Consider the following 16,976-nt stretch of genomic DNA (forward strand, 5'->3'; position numbering starts at 1 on the left):
ATTGATATGGAATATGCGTATAACAACCAAAACTAGTTGAGCCGGTCCCACACTTTTCTAATTCCAAATCAAAAGTGATTAAAAAGTATCCCTCCCATTTGACATTATTTTGGATAAGCCCTCCCCAATCCATCTATGAATCATCGTCAAGTACACCTGGATTTTGTTTTTATTTTTTTATTTTGCTTAAACAGCATGTAATAGTTTATTACTATGAGGAGTGTTAGGGTCAATAATGGGTAATAATAAAGAGACAAAAAAAATAGTCAGAATTTATCTTATTTAGTATTTATTAATTATAGTAATAATTAAATATTAAATAAGATAAATTATGACTGTTTTTGACTGATTTTTTTTGTTATTAAATATTTTTATAAAATTTATGATATTTAAGTACTAATTAACCATCATTAATATTTTTAATGGTGTGAAATGACATTTAATGATGTAGGATTAATTATTTTTTTTAATGGTTAAATATTAGTCAAATTTTAACAAAAATATTAGTCCTTAAACTTTCTCTATTATTATTAGTATTTGTTCGGTTGTTCAGATTCCGGACAGATCGGATGTGTGGGTGGATAGGTGAGGGTGCCTCAACCCTGGTCGCGCTGATTGCGGGTTTGCCGAGCTGGCGAGCAACTTGTACTGATGAACGGACGAGGGGGGTGCCACCTGCAAAGATACTCCGACGCCTAAGTCAGAAAATGTGCAGGCGGGAAAGGTGGTGTGGAAAAGTGACGTACCCCGGGGGAAGAGCCAGTCTTCCCCTTATATACATGTCAGTAGTGGGCCCCTCGTGAGGACAGGCCCATATTCCCAAGGACAATGTCCTGCAGCCGCGTGCGGGTCGTACAAGACACGTGTCCGGGTCGTTTGAAGGGCGAAGAGACAGGTCGGGTGGAGCTCGGGCCAGGGTTGACCCGTCGGGTCTTCGGGCCGGGCCGTAACAGTGCCCCCACGCGCCAATGGTAGCCGTGGGAGCTATCAATGGCGTGTTGTCTCGTCTCTCACTTGGGGTCGTCTGGTCGGTCGTTCGTGACAAGGACACGCCTTTTACGCGCGTGCCCTTTGGTTGCGCCAGCAACCGTTTTGTCGCATCGTTCCTCGTGCCGAGTATTAACTGCTCATAATGGGACGTAAAACCCTGGCTGAAAAGACCGTTCTGCCCCCAGTCGTTTCGCGCTTCCTGGGGTAGTTTTTAAATGGGTCAGTTTAAACACTCCTCTCTTTCTTTTGTATCTTCCCTTTTCTGCCATCTTCTTGCTCCCAAATCTCATCATTTCTCTGCTGTGCTGTTTGTGCGCCTCTCCCTTCGTGCCTTTCCTTAACGCTGCTCCGTCGTTCTTCCACTAATTCAGGTAACTTTCGAATCACCCTCTCTTTTATGCGTTATTTTGAATGTCTGTTGTTTGTTTTTTGCTGTTGTGTGGCCTTTCAATGGCGGTTATGCGTGTTAGGGGGGAGCCATTCCAGGGTAGGCTTTTCCCTGTCCACCTCTAGTGTTTTGTCCTTAGTTGGGGAGTAGTGGTGTGCTTGAACTGAGCAACCGATCTACCGATCTCTTAGACTAACTGGATGATCCCCCCGTGTAGGTATGGCTCGCACGGTCTCCCGGGCTTCCGTCAACCCTGCGGCGTATGATCCTTATGCCTGGGTCGTTTCAGACGTGAAGGATTCGCCCAACCAAATGGGCGAGGAGGAGCTCACCGAGTTTCGACAAGCCGAGTACCTGTGTGGGGGAACTGACGAGGAAGCCAATTATGACGTCTTCGTCCCGGCCCCTCACGAGCGCCTGTACGAAATCAACTTCCAACCTCGCCAAGTCGCCGACTGGATTTGGTTCTACAAGGCCATGTTCACCCAAGTCGGAGTTCGTATCCCGTTCTCAGCTTTTCAAATGGCGCTTTTAGGTCGAATTTCTGTTTCGCCGTCGCAGTTGCATCCGAACAGTTGGGCCTCGATCCGCTGTTTCGAGATGGTTTGTGAATACCTCGAACTGCCGGTGTCTGTAGATGTTTTTCTCTTCTTTTTCACCCTTACGAACCCTTCGAAGGAGGGGAAGCACAAAAAGGGGTTCATGTCCTTCCGGTCTGCCCAGGGTCGGAGGATTTTTGGTCTTTTTGAAGATTCTTATCATGGGTTCAAGGACAAATACTTCAAGGTCCGCCCTGTCAAAGGTCGTCATCCCTTCTGGTTGTCGCCGGAGGGAGTACGGCTCATCCCGACCTATTGGAGTTTCGGGGCAGGGTCTAATACATTTATTAAGGTAACTTATAACGGCATGTCGGCGGTGGACAAGCAGATCGCCGAGGTGTTGATGGCAGTTTTTGGGAAGAATCAAGTGAATCCCCACCTCCTTATCGGTGACCGGGAGTCCGGTCGTAATTATATTTGTGAGAACTTGTGCTTTGCTCTTTACCTTTTTGCTTTTGCTTGATATTTTGTGGCGACTAACCGATCTCCTTTGCTTTCCTGTAGTGGAGATGTCTGCGTCGGTGACGGGCCTTCCCGACTTGTTTCAAACTTTCCTCTGCGGCAGCGATGACGAAGGGGATAATGACAAATCTGCTGCTGAAACGTCTGCGATTCCTCCGGAGGACAAAACTACTTCAGGACAGGAGGCCGCAGTTGACGGAACCGGGACCTCGGCCCAAGCTGCCCAGGCCGAGGGCGAGAAAACGGTTCATGCCTCTCCCCTTCGCGAAGTAATAGGCCAAGGAGGTTCGACGTCTGCCCCTGAAGTCGACGATGGCGTGGAGGTGGTTCCTAACCCTAAAAGGAAAAAGAAGGCGTCCTCCAGTCCCGAGGGGGTCCTCACCGTCATGGAGAGGAATTTTGATGCAGGGAACTTCATCGATACCCAACTGATCCCTGGTACTGAGGAGTACTTCCACGAGTCTTCCCTTGCCGGGCAAGCGAGGTGGATGTACCGAACCCTTCTGCGGGGTGCCGTGATAGCCCGGAAGGCCGAGTTTGAGCTGTCCGGGATGGAGTCCCTCCGCAGGAGGTTGGAGGCTAGTGGGAAGGCTAATAATGAGTTAAAGAGTGAAGTTGAAACTCTCCGGGAGCAGTTGACCCAGTCAAACGAGAAACTCGATGCCGCCGAGAAAAAGGCTACTGCTGCCGAGCAGAAGGCTACTGCTGCCGAGCAGAAGGCTACTGCCGCCAAGCAGAAGGCCACTACTGCTGAGAATAAACAGAAAGAATCAGCCGCGTCGGTGGAACGTTTGGTCGAGCGTGAAATGACTTTGGAAAGTCAGGTCGGCGCGGCGCAGAAGCGTGTGGCCGAAGTTGAGAAAGAGAAGCAGGCCGTGGAGGCCGAACTGTCAACATGGAAGGCGAAGTATAAGGACGTCGTCAAACAGGGCAAGGGTGCGATCTTGGCGACCGAAGAGGCTCTTAAGGCCCAGGTCAAAGTCATTGCTCCCGAGTTTGATACGTCGGCGATTGGTGTTCTTAAAGTCATTCAGGATGGCAAAGTCGTCGACGCCCCCAAGAAATGAATCTTCTGTTTACAGTTTTTGTCTAGCCGCTTTGTTTTGACTTGTAAACTATTTTAGTTTTAGCCGTTTTTGGCTTGTGAACAATTTGGTGTTAGCCGTTTTATTTTGGCTTGTGATCAATGACCGTTTTAATCGTTTGCCCAAGTTGTCGTGATAAACTTCTCCTTATTCGTTTGGTTGTGTTTCCGTTTCTATTAACCGTTTTTGGTTTACTGTCGTTACTTATATCAATGGCCCATGGCCTTTCGCGTAGTCGTTACGATTGTGGTTGACGGGTTCCCGGGGTGATCAGTCCCGGGGACGCGCGTCGTAGTTGGACGTGGTGGTTTATCTGAAAAATTGAATGACAAAATAGGAGAGGAAATTTGCACAAGTATATCTTATTCGGTAACCGCATAAAGGACTTGAAAGTTACTATAAAGTTCAAATGACAAATTAACTACTTAGCTAGATTAGCCGGCATGTCGTTCCGTCCTCTAGGAGTAGAATCTTCTAAGGTTGTCCGCGTTCCATGTCCTCGGGACCTCCTTGCCATCAAGCTTTTCTAACTTAAAGGCTCCTTTTCCCATCACCTTTTTGACTCTGTAGGGGCCTTCCCAGTTTGCCGCTAGCTTGCCCTCTCCGGGGGTCGGCAGGCCGATATCATTCTGCCTTAGGACGAGGTCGTTTGGTTCGAATTCCCTCTTGAGCACTTTGGTGTTGTAGCGCAGAGCCATTCTTTGTTTTAGCGCCGTTTCTGTCAAATGGGTCATTTCCCGGGCTTCATCTATCAGGTCCTTTTCTACGGTTTCCTCTACTCCTTTCAAAAGCAATCGCGGACTCGGTTCACCGATCTCTACGGGTATTACTGCATCCACCCCGTACGTTAGTCGGAAAGGAGTTTCCTTGGTGGAGGATTGCTCGGTTGTTCGGTAAGACCAGAGGATCGATGCTAGCTCGTCGGCCCAAGCGCCCTTTTTGTTGTCCAACCTCTTTTTTAGCCCTGAAAGGATAACCTTGTTGGCGGACTCCACTTGTCCGTTCGTCTGAGGGTGCTCTACCGAAGAGAACCTTTGCTTTATGCCCAGGCCGTTGAGGAACTCCATGAACTTCTTATCAGTAAATTGCGTGCCGTTGTCGGAGATGACGACTTCCGGTATCCCGAATCGCGTTACCACCTGCCTCCACATGAACTTCCTGCAATTGGATGAGGATATGCTGGCTAGCGGTTCGGCTTCTATCCATTTGGTGTAGTAGTCAATTACGACAATGAGGTATTTGACTTGCCCCGGGCCGACTGGGAAAGGCCCTAAGAGGTCGACTCCCCACTGAGAGAACGGTCGAGAAGTCGTCAGCAAGCTTAACTCGGAGGCCGGCGCCCTGGCAAAGTTGGCGTTCTGTTGGCACTTTACGCATTTTTTGACGAACTCTTTGGAGTCTGCCATCATCGACGGCCAATAGTATCCGGCTCGGATTAGTTTCCTCGCTAGGGCCTTGCCTCCGATGTGGTGCCCACAGCAGCCCTCATGGACTTCCCTTAGGACGTAGTCCGTCTGATCGGGGTGAAGGCACTTCAGTAGGGGTTGGTTGAGCCCTTTCCTGAACAACTGTCCTTGGATGACGGCATATTTGGCCGCTTCCCTTCTCAACTTTGCCGCGTCCTTTTCATCACTGGGGAGTTTGCCGTGTTCTAGGAAGTCGGTGATGGGGTCTAGCCATGAAGAACCTAGGCTCGTCACGTGCAGTGTGATTGCTGGTTCTCTCGTCATGCCTTGGATGAGAGACCGGTTCCCTTCTCCTGGCTTTGTGCTAGCTAACTTTGACAGGAGGTCTGCCCGTGTGTTCCTTTCTCTAGGTACGTGGTGGACCGTGACCTCTTCGAACTTTTGGCTCAAGCTTTTAACCTTTTCCAGGTACTTCTGAAGCAAGGGGTCTTTGGCTTGGTAGCTACCGTTTACTTGGGAAGTGACGACTTGGGAGTCACTGCATATTTCCAGTCTTCTCGCGCCGACTTCCGCCGCTAGGGTTAAGCCTCCTATAAGGGCTTCATATTCTGCCTGGTTGTTTGAGATGGGAAACTCGAATCTGACCGACTGTTCGTACACAACCCCAATCGGGCTTTCCAGGATGATCCCGGCACCTCCAAAGGTCTGGTTGGAGGCTCCGTCCACATGGAGCTTCCACCGTGTACCCACGTCCTCGCTTGGGTCTCCCGTTACTTCAACCAAAAAATCCGCCATGGCCTGCGCCTTGATGGCTTGCCGGGGCTCGTACCGTATGTCATATTGGGAGAGTTCGATGGACCAAGTCATCATTCTTCCCGCCAGATCGGGTTTTTGGAGAACTTGCCGGATCCCTTGGTCCGTTCTGACGACAACTTGGTGACTTTGGAAGTACTGTTTTAACCTTCTCGAGGAAGTTAGGAGTGCTAAGGCTAGCTTTTCCAACTTGCTATATCTTAATTCTGCCCCTTGCAGGGCCCTGCTTATGAAATAGACTGGCTGTTGAGCTTTCCCGTCCTCCCGTACCAGAACTGCGGCCAGGGCTTCGCTTGTTATAGCGAGGTATAGGTACAGTGGTTCCCCGTCCTCTGGCTTCCCGAGAACGGGAGGTGCCGCCAGGATTTCCTTGAAGTGTTGAAAGGCTTCTTCACATGCGGGTGTCCACTCAAACGCCATCCCTTTCTTCATGAGGTTAAATAATGGTAGAGCCTTTGTCGCCGAAGCTCCGAGAAATCGGGATAGTGAGGTCAACCGTCCTGCCAACCTCTGGACGTCCTTGATGCAACCCGGGCTCTTCATCTGGAGTATTGCCTGGCATTTCTCCGGGTTAGCTTCTACCCCTCTCTGAGTTATCATAAATCCCAGGAACTTGCCGGCTTCCATGGCAAAGGCGCACTTGAGGGGGTTCAGCCTCATACCGTGTTGACGGAGGGACGCAAATACACTTGCCAGGTCGTTCAAGAGGTCGTCAGGTCGTATTGTTTTTGCCAGGATGTCGTCCACGTAAACTTCAACTGTTTTCCCTATGAGGTCGTGGAATATCCTGTTCATCAGCCTTTGATATGTTGCCCCCGCATTTTTCAAGCCGAATGGCATTACCTTATAGCAAAAAATTCCTCCCGGCGTTATGAACGCCGTCTTGTCTTCGTCGGGACGGTGCATCGGTATCTGATTGTAACCGGAGTAGGCGTCCATGAAACTTAGATACCTGTATCCCGCCGCGGCGTCGACGAGTGCATCTATGTTGGGGAGGGGGAAGCAATCTTTGGGGCATGCTTTGTTAAGGTCAGAGTAGTCCACGCACATTCTCCACTTGCCGTTGTGTTTTCTCACCAATACCACATTCGAGAGCCATGTCGAGTAGTCCACTTCCCGTATGAAGCCTGCTTCTAGGAGGCTGGCCGTTTGCTTGGCTACCTCCTCCGCTCTTTCCGCCGACATCTTTCTCCTCCGTTGAGCCACTGGGCGTGCTTCCGCCTTGACGGCTAGATGATGTGAGATGATTTTTGGATCTATGCCCGGCATGTCGGCTGGTGTCCAGGCGAATAAATCCCTGTTGGCCCTTATCATTTCAATCAAAGGTTCCTTCAGCTCATGTGGGAGGTTCTTGTTAACGAATGTGAACTTTTCCTCTTCGTCACCGATTCTAAACTTCTCCAGGTCCCCTTCTGGTTCTGGCCTCGGCTTGTCGTCCACTCTGGCATCAAGGTCGGCTAGGAACACGCCGGATGCTTCCTTGGACTTCTTTCGAAGGGAAAGGCTGGCGTTGTCACAAGCGATCGCCGTCTCGAGGTCTCCACTTATGGTGCCTATGGATCCGTCATCGGTAACGAACTTCATGACTAGCAGCTTGGTGTTGATTATGGCTTCAAAATCGTTGATTGTTTTTCTTCCCAAGATGATGTTGTAAGCTGTGGAATCTCGGAGGATTACGAACTCGGCCATCGCCGATCTTCGGCCTTGGATTTGCCCCACCGAGATTGGTAGGGATATGACTCCGTCTGGTTTGATGAAGTGATCGCCTAGCCCGATAACCCCGTGTTGGTGAGTCGTCAGGTCGGCATCCTTTAGCCCTAGTGCGTCGAACACGTTGCAGAACATGATATTTGAATCAGCTCCTGTGTCGACGAGGATCCGTTTGACGAGGCCGGTTCCCACTCTGGCCGTTATGACCATGGGGGGGGTTTTCCGGGGCGTCGCTGAACCATTGGTCTTCCGGGCCGAAAGAAATGGATGGAGGTTTCTTAGAGCCTTGCACCGGCGGGGACGAGATCGTCAGGACCTTAGCGTCTTTCTTGTGTGCCGATCGGGATTTTGGCGCGGCGTTTTTTGCCGTTACCACGTTTATCACAGTGAGGCCGCGGTCTCTGTCTTCGGGTTCTTGTCGCCGCTTAGCCGAACGGGCTTTGCCTTCCTCGTCTTGATCGCGATAACGTCTCCTCGGCTCCCTGATTAGATGGGAGAACGCTGCTAGCTTTCCTTCCCTTATCGCTTGTTCCAGCGCATCCTTCAGGTCAAAACAGTCCTGCGTTAGATGGCCATAACCCTTGTGGTAATCACAATAAAGGTTCTTGTTTCCTCCCGTTCGGTCCTTAAGTGGTCGGGGTTTCGGCAGGATTCCCTTCTCTGCTATTTGTTGATAGACTTCCACGATGGAGAGAGTGAGTGGGGTGTAGTTGGTGAATTTCCCGACCCGGGGGAACGGTCGAGGTGCCCTGTTTGATGCCTCTTCTCTAGCTTTTTCCTTCGTTCGCTCTCCGTCGCCGGGTTGCCGGGCTTGGCTGTAGCCGGACTGCTGCTTATTGGCAGCCACGACTCGGCTGACTTCCTCGTCGTTTATATACTCCTTGGCTACCGTCTGGATCTCGTGCATCGTCCAAACCGGTTTCGTGGTAAGGTGTTTTCGGAAGTTCTCGTTGAGGAGGCCGTTCGTTAGGCAGAGACTGGCCACCGAGTCGGTTAAGCCATCGATTTCCAAGCATTCATCGTTGAACCGATCTAAGTACCTCCTCGTCGGTTCTCCTTGTCTCTGTGTTACCCCTAGAAGGTTGATAGGGTGCTTGGCCTTCGCGATTCGCGTTGTAAATTGGGCCAGGAATGCACGGCTGATGTCTGAGAAGCTGTATATGGAACCTTGTGGGAGGCCGTTAAACCATCTGATCGCTGGCCCTGCTAGGGTTACCGGGAAGGCGCGGCATCTTACTTCGTCCCCCACTCCCTCCAGATTCATCCTGGCCTCAAAGGCCGTGAGGTGTTCTAGAGGGTCTTGAGTTCCGTCGTACCTCATGTCCGTTGGTTTGTCGAAGTGTTTCGGCAACCGGACCTCGAGGATAGATCGGTGGAACGGGGTGACGCCCATTATCACGGGTTGTCGTGTTCTCTCGGATCTTCCTTCCCCGTCTTCGTGACCTCTTGCCGCTCGGCGGGTTGGTCTGCCGCGGGAGTAGATGATCGTGTCGTTTCGTCTTCTCCTTATGGGTGACTCCTCCCGTGTACTCTCCGCTTCCGTCCGGGATGCGGATGTACGCCGCGGGCGGCTTCGGTGAGAGTCCTCCTCTTCGCTCCCGGGAGATGGGGTATAGCTGGGATCGGTAGACCGTCCATCCCGCTCCCGGTCGGCCAGCTGTCGTTCCAGGTTTTGGACTCTGTGGCGTAGCTCCTGCATTATTATGGCGCTATCGCCGCCCGTTCCCCCGAATGGTCGTGTTCTCGTGTGTTGTTGGGGGGATCTCCGCCCTCCCCTTTGCGAGGCGACGGAGGCTGCCCCCTCCGCTCCGGCCGCTCGAGCTCGGTCGCCGGGACCTAGCGCGACTTCCATTTAGGCAGGGTCGAGTCCCCACAGACGGCGCCAATGTTCGGTTGTTCAGATTCCGGACAGATCGGATGTGTGGGTGGATAGGTGAGGGCGCCTCAACCCTGGTCGCGCTGATTGCGGGTTTGCCGAGCTGGCGAGCAACTTGTACTGATGAACGGACGAGGGGGGTGCCACCTGCAAAGATACTCCGACGCCTAAGTCAGAAAATGTGCAGGCGGGAAAGGTGGTGTGGAAAAGTGACGTACCCCGGGGGAAGAGCCAGTCTTCCCCTTATATACATGTCAGTAGTGGGCCCCTCGTGAGGACAGGCCCATATTCCCAAGGACAATGTCCTGCAGCCGCGTGCGGGTCGTACAAGACACGTGTCCGGGTCGTTTGAAGGGCGAGGAGACAGGTCGGGTGGAGCTCGAGCCAGGGTTGACCCGTCGGGTCTTCGGGCCGGGCCGTAACAGTATTACTGATTATTGAGATCTACTATTAGATTTCAAAGTATTTAATTATTATTTATTTGTGTATAAATATATATAATTTATTTTTAATATATATTTTATATTTTAAATACATTATAAATAAATGATTAATTTAATAATTGATCTTTTATACATACATGATAATATTAATCAAATTTAATTTGGTGTGAGTTTGTGAAATTACAAAGAGAATATATTTTTAAACAATTTTTTATTCTCAAAATTCAGATTTATATTTCTTCATAGAAATTAATATTATTATTTTTAAACATTATACTAATTTGAGAGGAGGTCAAAATTTATGTGATAAATCATTGAATATTATATTAAAATTCATGTTCTTATATTACGTGATCAAATTATGATCATTAATAATCATCATCTATTGTATTTTAATTTTCTTTCAAATTTCAGTTTGAAACTGTCAATAATAAGATATAGAAAAGAATATATACAATAAGCGGAAATCAACATCCTATGGTCCCTATCTTTACCAACTCAAATAATAAAGCTAATTATGCGATAAACCTCCACTCTGGTATTCACTTTATTCATTACTTTATACATATATTATAAATAAAAGTGCACTCTCCCGTAGGTTAACACGGTAATAAAATAATGCTTGGTCTTACAGTCTTACTAAACATTTCATTGATGGAGGTGTCAATTCATATTATGTCAAAAAAAAAAAAAATTAAAATAGAGCATATATATCCTCATTGTAATAAACTATATCACATGCTGACATGGAACCTAGTTATTATTATTTTTATTTTTACAATATTTTTTAGTTTAATAAATTAAAAACTAATTTATTATAAATTTAAATTCATTCAAAAATTTATAACTAATCAACAAATTACTATATGCAAAAAAATATTTATTCAGGATAGTCTTAAAACGATAGAGGCTCAATCGCGGCGGCTCGTACGTCCACCTCGGACATGTTGGGTCCCACATAAATGCACTTGTATAAATTCAAGTACCAGGTTTCTCACTTCACCATCACACACAAACACACACACTCTCTATCCAAACACAAATGTTCACATAATGGGAATTGGGGCAACCTTGGACGGAGAATTCCACCTGCTTCTGGTCGCTGGCCGGAGCTCCGATAAAGTTGACGAATTCGGTGACAAGCATGTGACTTTTGCCGACCCGGTTTTCGGGTTTTGGGAGGATGTTCAGGTTCCAATAGAAAATTCAGATCAGTTTAATAACTTTCTAGAAGATTACGATGATGAAGAAGAGGAGGAAAAAGAGGGATGCGAGAATTTTTGTTCTGTAGAAATGAATAAGGCTTATTGGGAAGAACAAGACAAGCTTCTTCAGGTAAACAATCAATATAGAAAATAAACTTTTTTTTTATTATTTCAACAGATATTTGTTTATTATGTGATATAATTAATTAAGTTAGAAGAATACTAGAAAATCACGAGAATTTATTCATTTTGATCATTAATTAATCATCAATATTTAAAAATACGAAATAAAATATGTTTTCAGGTTACTAAACTAAAGAAATTAAATTTAAAAAATTGAGTTGGATCGAAAATAATAAATTTTAATGCGTCTAACATTTCTCATTAGGTTATTATAATTAAAATTTTGATATTAATGGATCACCGAAAATTTAATATATTTCTACAAACAGGCAACTATACGTAGGACAAGCTCAATTGAGACAAGAGTAAGACAAGCTACGAAGGAGGCTCTAAGAGAGTTAAATGTGTCGGATATACAGTGCCGTTGCCGGCGGCTAGCTGAACCGGTGAAGAGCTGCCGGAATTGCTTGCGGAGAGAAATATGCAACCGCCTGGTGAACCTTGGCTACAATTGTGCCATTTGCAAATCCAAATGGACTAGTTCATCAGAAATCCCATCAGGTATATAATACATATCCATGAACATATAAAGCTTTTGTATTTATAGTGTTTAAAAATTTTATTAATTAATTAGCCTTTTAAACATTACAGATTAATCATATTTGTCTTTCTATTACTCTATTAACAATTTCGTCAATAATTATGATAATCTAGAATGTCAATTAAGATTATGTATGATATTTAATAACTTTATTTGGACATAACAAATATAATTTAGAGACTAAATTAATAGATTTTTTTTAAGAGAACCACTTGGATAAAGATGTCAAAAATATTTCTTTTAAAGATATTTTTTAAAAATTAAAATTTAACACATATAATCAACTAAATTGTATTATTTTTATTAAAATTAGACCGAACAAATCAGTTTAACAAAAAAAATTAATAAATTAAGTTTTGAATCGGTATAAATTAATATTTTTTTATGAAAAATTACTACAATATTTCTATTATAAAACACAACTAAAATATCTCTATTATATATATATTAATTTTAAAAACTTTAAATTCTAATCCTATAACGATAGAGAAAAAAAATGTTAGAATTTAGGATTCTGAAAGTTAATATATATAATAAGAATATTTTAGTCATTTTATATAATATAGGTATTGTAGTTATTTTTTTATAAAAAATAATATTAATTTAGACAAATTCAAAATTTAATTCACTATTTTTTGGTTAAATTAATTTGTCTTATCTAATTTTGACAAAAATAACATAATTTAAGTAATTATATGTGTTAAATTTTAATTATTAAAAAATATCTTTAAAAAAAGACGTTTTCTGCACTTTTATGAGAGTATCTTTTTTTAAACATATGTCTTGAGCGTCTAGTTAAACGTACATATCAAGTATATATTATGTATGTTATTAGTTAATGTTTTAACTCATTAATTGTTAACAAAACTTATTAATGGAGTAATAGAAGGACAATAGTAATTAATTTATTTATAATTTCTGAAAGATTAATTTAATTGATAAATTTTTTCATAAACAAATTTAAAGAACGATTATTTTTTAGAGACTAATTAACTGACACTTATAGCCGATAATAACTTCATTAAGTCTTAGCAAAATAAAGTTAAAAATTTCAAGTAATTGCTTTGTTAATTTATTTTTTTTCCATAATATTTTAGGTGAGCATACTTATCTAGAAGTAACGGATATATCAAATTCTAAAGGAGCAGAAATAAAAGTGGTAATTGAATTGAATTTTCGAGTGGAATTTGAAATGGCAAGAGCTAATGAAGAATACAACAGATTAATTAGCCGATTACCAGAAGTATTCATCGGAAAATCTGAGAGACTAGGGGTGTTAATTAAGATAATGTGCTCTGCTGCTAAGAAATGCATGAAGGAGAAGAAAATGCATCTAGGGCCTTGGAGGAAACACAAGTACATGCAAGCTAAGTGGCTTGGCAATAAGAGCAGCAATATTATTAATAGTTCCATAACACCAACACTACGGCATCAAAAACCTAAGGCTTCAATGCTTACCTTTGATTTATTAGAAAATATTCCTAGCATGCACTATGCTGCTGTTGAGGTAGTTGTGTGAGGAGAAAACTATATATATATAGCCATGCTTCTTTAGTTAATTTTTCAAATCATCATAGTGTACTTCGTTGGTTATGTGACTTATGTCAGATTTTGCTGTGGTAGTTAATTAGTAATAAGCTAAAGTGGTGTATTATTAGTTTTTGATGATCCTAATTTTGCAATTGAATCTGAGGATTAAGATATATATATAAGATAAGGAGATCATCAATAAGTCCAACTCATATATACTTGATGATGAAGTTCTACAAATTTCTAAATTCTTAATCATAATTATTATACTCCATTCTTCTTAAATATGTTTTTTTCTTTTACATTTTTTTATGGTTTAAATACATTAATTTTTTAATTAAAAAAATTAAAAAAAATGCTTAGGTTATTTCGCATTAGCATAACTCTCTCAAAAATTAAACTATATATTCTTAACATGGTGAAAGAAGTAACTCATTAGCATAACTCAATGTTTTTTTTTTTCAGTAATACTAGAGAAATAATAGTCTAGAATTACTTATCTAATTTAACATTTGAAATTTTATGCATGTAATCTTTATAATTATAGATTTATTACATATAAAATTATTTAATTATTTTAGCAACAATTAAAAATACAAAATAAAAAAATTAATATAAAATAAAATAACTTTTGACTACTTTAGATTAAATTTATATTATCTCCCAAATATTTTTTTATTGTTTTCGAGTACTTTCTATTTGCTCGCTCAATTGCTAGTAATAAGAGTCCTACACTCGTGTTGTTCTATAGTTTTCAAATAAATGGTTGAATTTGTTTTTAAAAGATTATTCGTTTTTAAATTGATTTTCGAATTTTTTTAATTAAATTCGTCTTTTAAAAATTTTAAGTTAGTTAAATTAGTTATTTCGTTATTTTTATTGCTAACGGCATCAATATTTACTGATGTGACACATTAAATGACACCATACTAATCATAATACACACTCAATCGTCCTAATTAGTGACTAACATGCATGATAAGTTTATGTAATTAGATTAAATTAATCCCAATTTGAGAGGGCTTTAGATTGAAGGAGACTTTGAGGCATTGAAACCCTTCCATTTGATATTAATTTAATCTAATTTCATAAACTTATCATGTGAGTATGTAGATATAGCATGTTACTTAATATACCATATCAACAAATATTGATGCCATGAGCATGAGCAGTGAAAGTGACGAAAGAATTAATATGATCAACTTAAAATCTTTAAAAGACGAATTTAATTATAAAAATTATTCAAGAACGAATTTAGAGAACAAATAAATTTTTGGGGATGAATTTGATCATTTACTCTATACGTTTATAATTTTTTTAATTATTTTAATTTAGATATTAAATTAAATTATCAACTATATATTGATATTAAACTGCTATGCACTATTTTCCATTTCTTCTTTCCAACCTCCTTACTAACCAAAAATCAAACTTAACAAATTCTTTTAAAAAGGTTGAGTTTGGAAAACTAAATCTTAATCAAAATGATGAACAAATATTAATAGACTATTGTTTGTGTGATTTGTTTTATTAAGTGTGCAAAAAAATAACTTGATCAAAGCTAATAACTAAAGAAGCATAAAATTTAGCCCAAAACTGATCCGTCCCACATACGCACACAATATAACCTAAACATTGAACATCCATAAACAAAAGTCTGAAACACATTTTTCACCAAAAATTAAAATTAAAGGAAATACAGAAATGAGCCTAAATCCCTTCCAAATTCATTCGGTGATCTCAAATCAAATCCATACAAGTCACTGTGTTACCAATAAGGTAAACAAAATATTTAATTCATTTGAATTCTTTTTCAATTTCACCAAACACACACTCTCTTCTCTCTCTTCCTTTTCTACATTTTCACATTAAAACTTAAAAACAAGAAAGAAGAAAATGGAAAGAATTAAAGTTAGGTTTTAGTGAAGAACAAAAAGTGTATTATTAAATTCAAGCAAGTTTCAAAACTACATCAAAAGGGAGGATTGCATCCGGTTAGAGTATTTCAAAAGTTATTTTTTTTTTCGTTCGTGCTACATCAAGAGATTGTGAAAAAGTTTGTTGAGCCTCAAGTACAAATTAAGCAACCGCAAAAAGAGTAAAGTCAAACATGTTCAAAAACTCATCAACGACCACAAATCAAACTTAGAGTCAAAGAAAAGATTCACAGTCAAGATCAAAGGAGCTTAAAAAAAAAGGATGAAAGAGAATGTAAGTTTCATGTCAAAGATTTGGCATTCTCTCTCTCTGTTCTGATGACGTCGCTGCAAAGTCTGATACTGGAGAAGAAGATATCAAAGAGGTTGAAATTGCTTTAACTTTGGAAGATTCACTCTTCTATAATAAGGGTAAACGGCAAAGGGTTGAAGGTAAGAGAGAAAAACAGAACACTAAGTTCGGTTCTCATAGCTACCTGAGTTATTCTAAGTTCTTCTCCTTTATGGTTTTCTTGTTGTATTTCTTTTTCTCAGTTTAGTCTGTCTAAGTCTCATTGAAAAAAGGCAAACATGGTGAGGTTTATAAGAAAAAACCCAAAAAAGGCAGTAAGTTAAACTTGGAGAAAAAGCCATATAATTATCTCAAAAATCCTTTATATGTATTTCTATTTTGTATTATGATCTTGAGAGGATTTCTTTACAAGTTGGGTTAGTATTTGACTGTTGAAAGCTAGGTTAAATTCTAGTCAAATTCAAATTGGATTAGAATCTAGATTTGTATCAGATAGGATTGGTAGATCCTAGAAAGAATTGGTGAATGTAATCCATTGAATGATAGTGAAATTCTGTCACAGTTGTGATAGAAACTGAATGTAGACTACATTGCACTAAATAGATGAATCAGGATACATCTGTGTGCAATTCTCTATTCTCTATTCTATTTATATTTTTATAACTTAATTACTTAAGAGACAAAAAGAAAGTGTCTCTTAATTAAATAGGAGATAAAACAAAAATATTCTCTTAAGTTCTCTTGGTAAAGTTAAATTAAAAAGTCACTATAAAAAAAAAGTTAAGATTCAATTCTCGTCTCTTAGTCATTAATAATTATCAAAATATTATTGAATAAAATAAAATAAACTAAAAAGTGCGATCGTTTTTAGAGCTAGTATTTTATAAATAAAATAATAAAATATTTATAATTATATTTTATTTATAAATCTTGATATTAAGAAATAAATTAAAATAAGTCGACAAACAAATTACAAAAATATACACGTGGATCATATATAACAGAGGAATGATAGTATTTCTTTTATCGGCATGAGGCATATTTGTAGCCACAGTCGCATTTTACAACTAATTCATATCAAGTTCAAACTAATCCTACATTTTTAATTAATGAAAAATTATACGGTTTTAGGGTGTTTTAGTTGTGGAAATGCTAGATATTTTTTTTATTTTTTTTTTTTACTCTGGGTTGGTTTAGTTAAGGAAGGCTATTGCTTTTGGGTCAATAAATTTTCTAAAAAAAGAATTGTACCACTTACTACCCTTTTTGCTCCCTCTATTTGGGATATGACTTGGGCGGTTGGGCCTTTTGCCATTCATTATGGATGGAAAGAGCTTACAAGATTGAAGTCCAACCAAAAATACAAACAAGACAAAAATAAAAGCGACAAAGTGAGGTCAAATATTACGCCCTGAAATAAAAAATAAAAAAAGTGAGGTCAAATACAATATAAAAAAATAAAAAAATAATTTTTAATTAGTCTATGAATTAATTTTAGATTTTAAATTAATAATTT

At 40.9% G+C, this 16,976-nt stretch overlaps 2 protein-coding genes across 2 annotated transcripts; one reads left to right on the top strand and one right to left on the bottom strand.

Annotated features, from left to right (window-relative positions):
• Positions 1-7,598: 7,598 nt before the first annotated feature.
• Positions 7,599-9,305, bottom strand: LOC130945860 (uncharacterized). The gene has a single exon (XM_057874555.1). It carries the CDS (start codon positions 9,303-9,305, stop codon positions 7,599-7,601), a length of 1,707 nt encoding a protein of 568 aa, XP_057730538.1.
• Positions 9,306-10,794: 1,489 nt separating this feature from the next.
• LOC130946674 (uncharacterized) lies at positions 10,795-13,320 on the top strand. The gene is made up of 3 exons (XM_057875505.1): positions 10,795-11,107; positions 11,430-11,661; positions 12,799-13,320. Exons 1-3 carry the CDS (start codon positions 10,826-10,828, stop codon positions 13,218-13,220), a joined length of 936 nt encoding a protein of 311 aa, XP_057731488.1. The 5' UTR covers positions 10,795-10,825; the 3' UTR covers positions 13,221-13,320.
• The last annotated feature ends 3,656 nt before the right edge of the window (positions 13,321-16,976 follow it).

This window comes from Arachis stenosperma, chromosome 8, assembly GCF_014773155.1.
Source record: "Arachis stenosperma cultivar V10309 chromosome 8, arast.V10309.gnm1.PFL2, whole genome shotgun sequence".
In the NCBI taxonomy this organism is placed as follows: Eukaryota; Viridiplantae; Streptophyta; class Magnoliopsida; order Fabales; family Fabaceae; genus Arachis; species Arachis stenosperma.

What these genes read in the sequence shown, in the direction of transcription:
- LOC130946674 (XM_057875505.1), top strand. Translation starts at nt 10,826, where the DNA reads ATGGGAATTGGGGCAACCTTGGACGGAGAATTCCACCTGCTTCTGGTC. An exon ending in AACAAGACAAGCTTCTTCAG is followed by an intron (nt 11,108 to 11,429) that starts GTAAACAATCAA and finishes TTCTACAAACAG; the next exon opens with GCAACTATACGTAGGACAAG. An exon ending in TTCATCAGAAATCCCATCAG is followed by an intron (nt 11,662 to 12,798) that starts GTATATAATACA and finishes ATAATATTTTAG; the next exon opens with GTGAGCATACTTATCTAGAA.
- LOC130945860 (XM_057874555.1), bottom strand. Translation starts at nt 9,305, where the DNA reads ATGGAAGTCGCGCTAGGTCCCGGCGACCGAGCTCGAGCGGCCGGAGCG.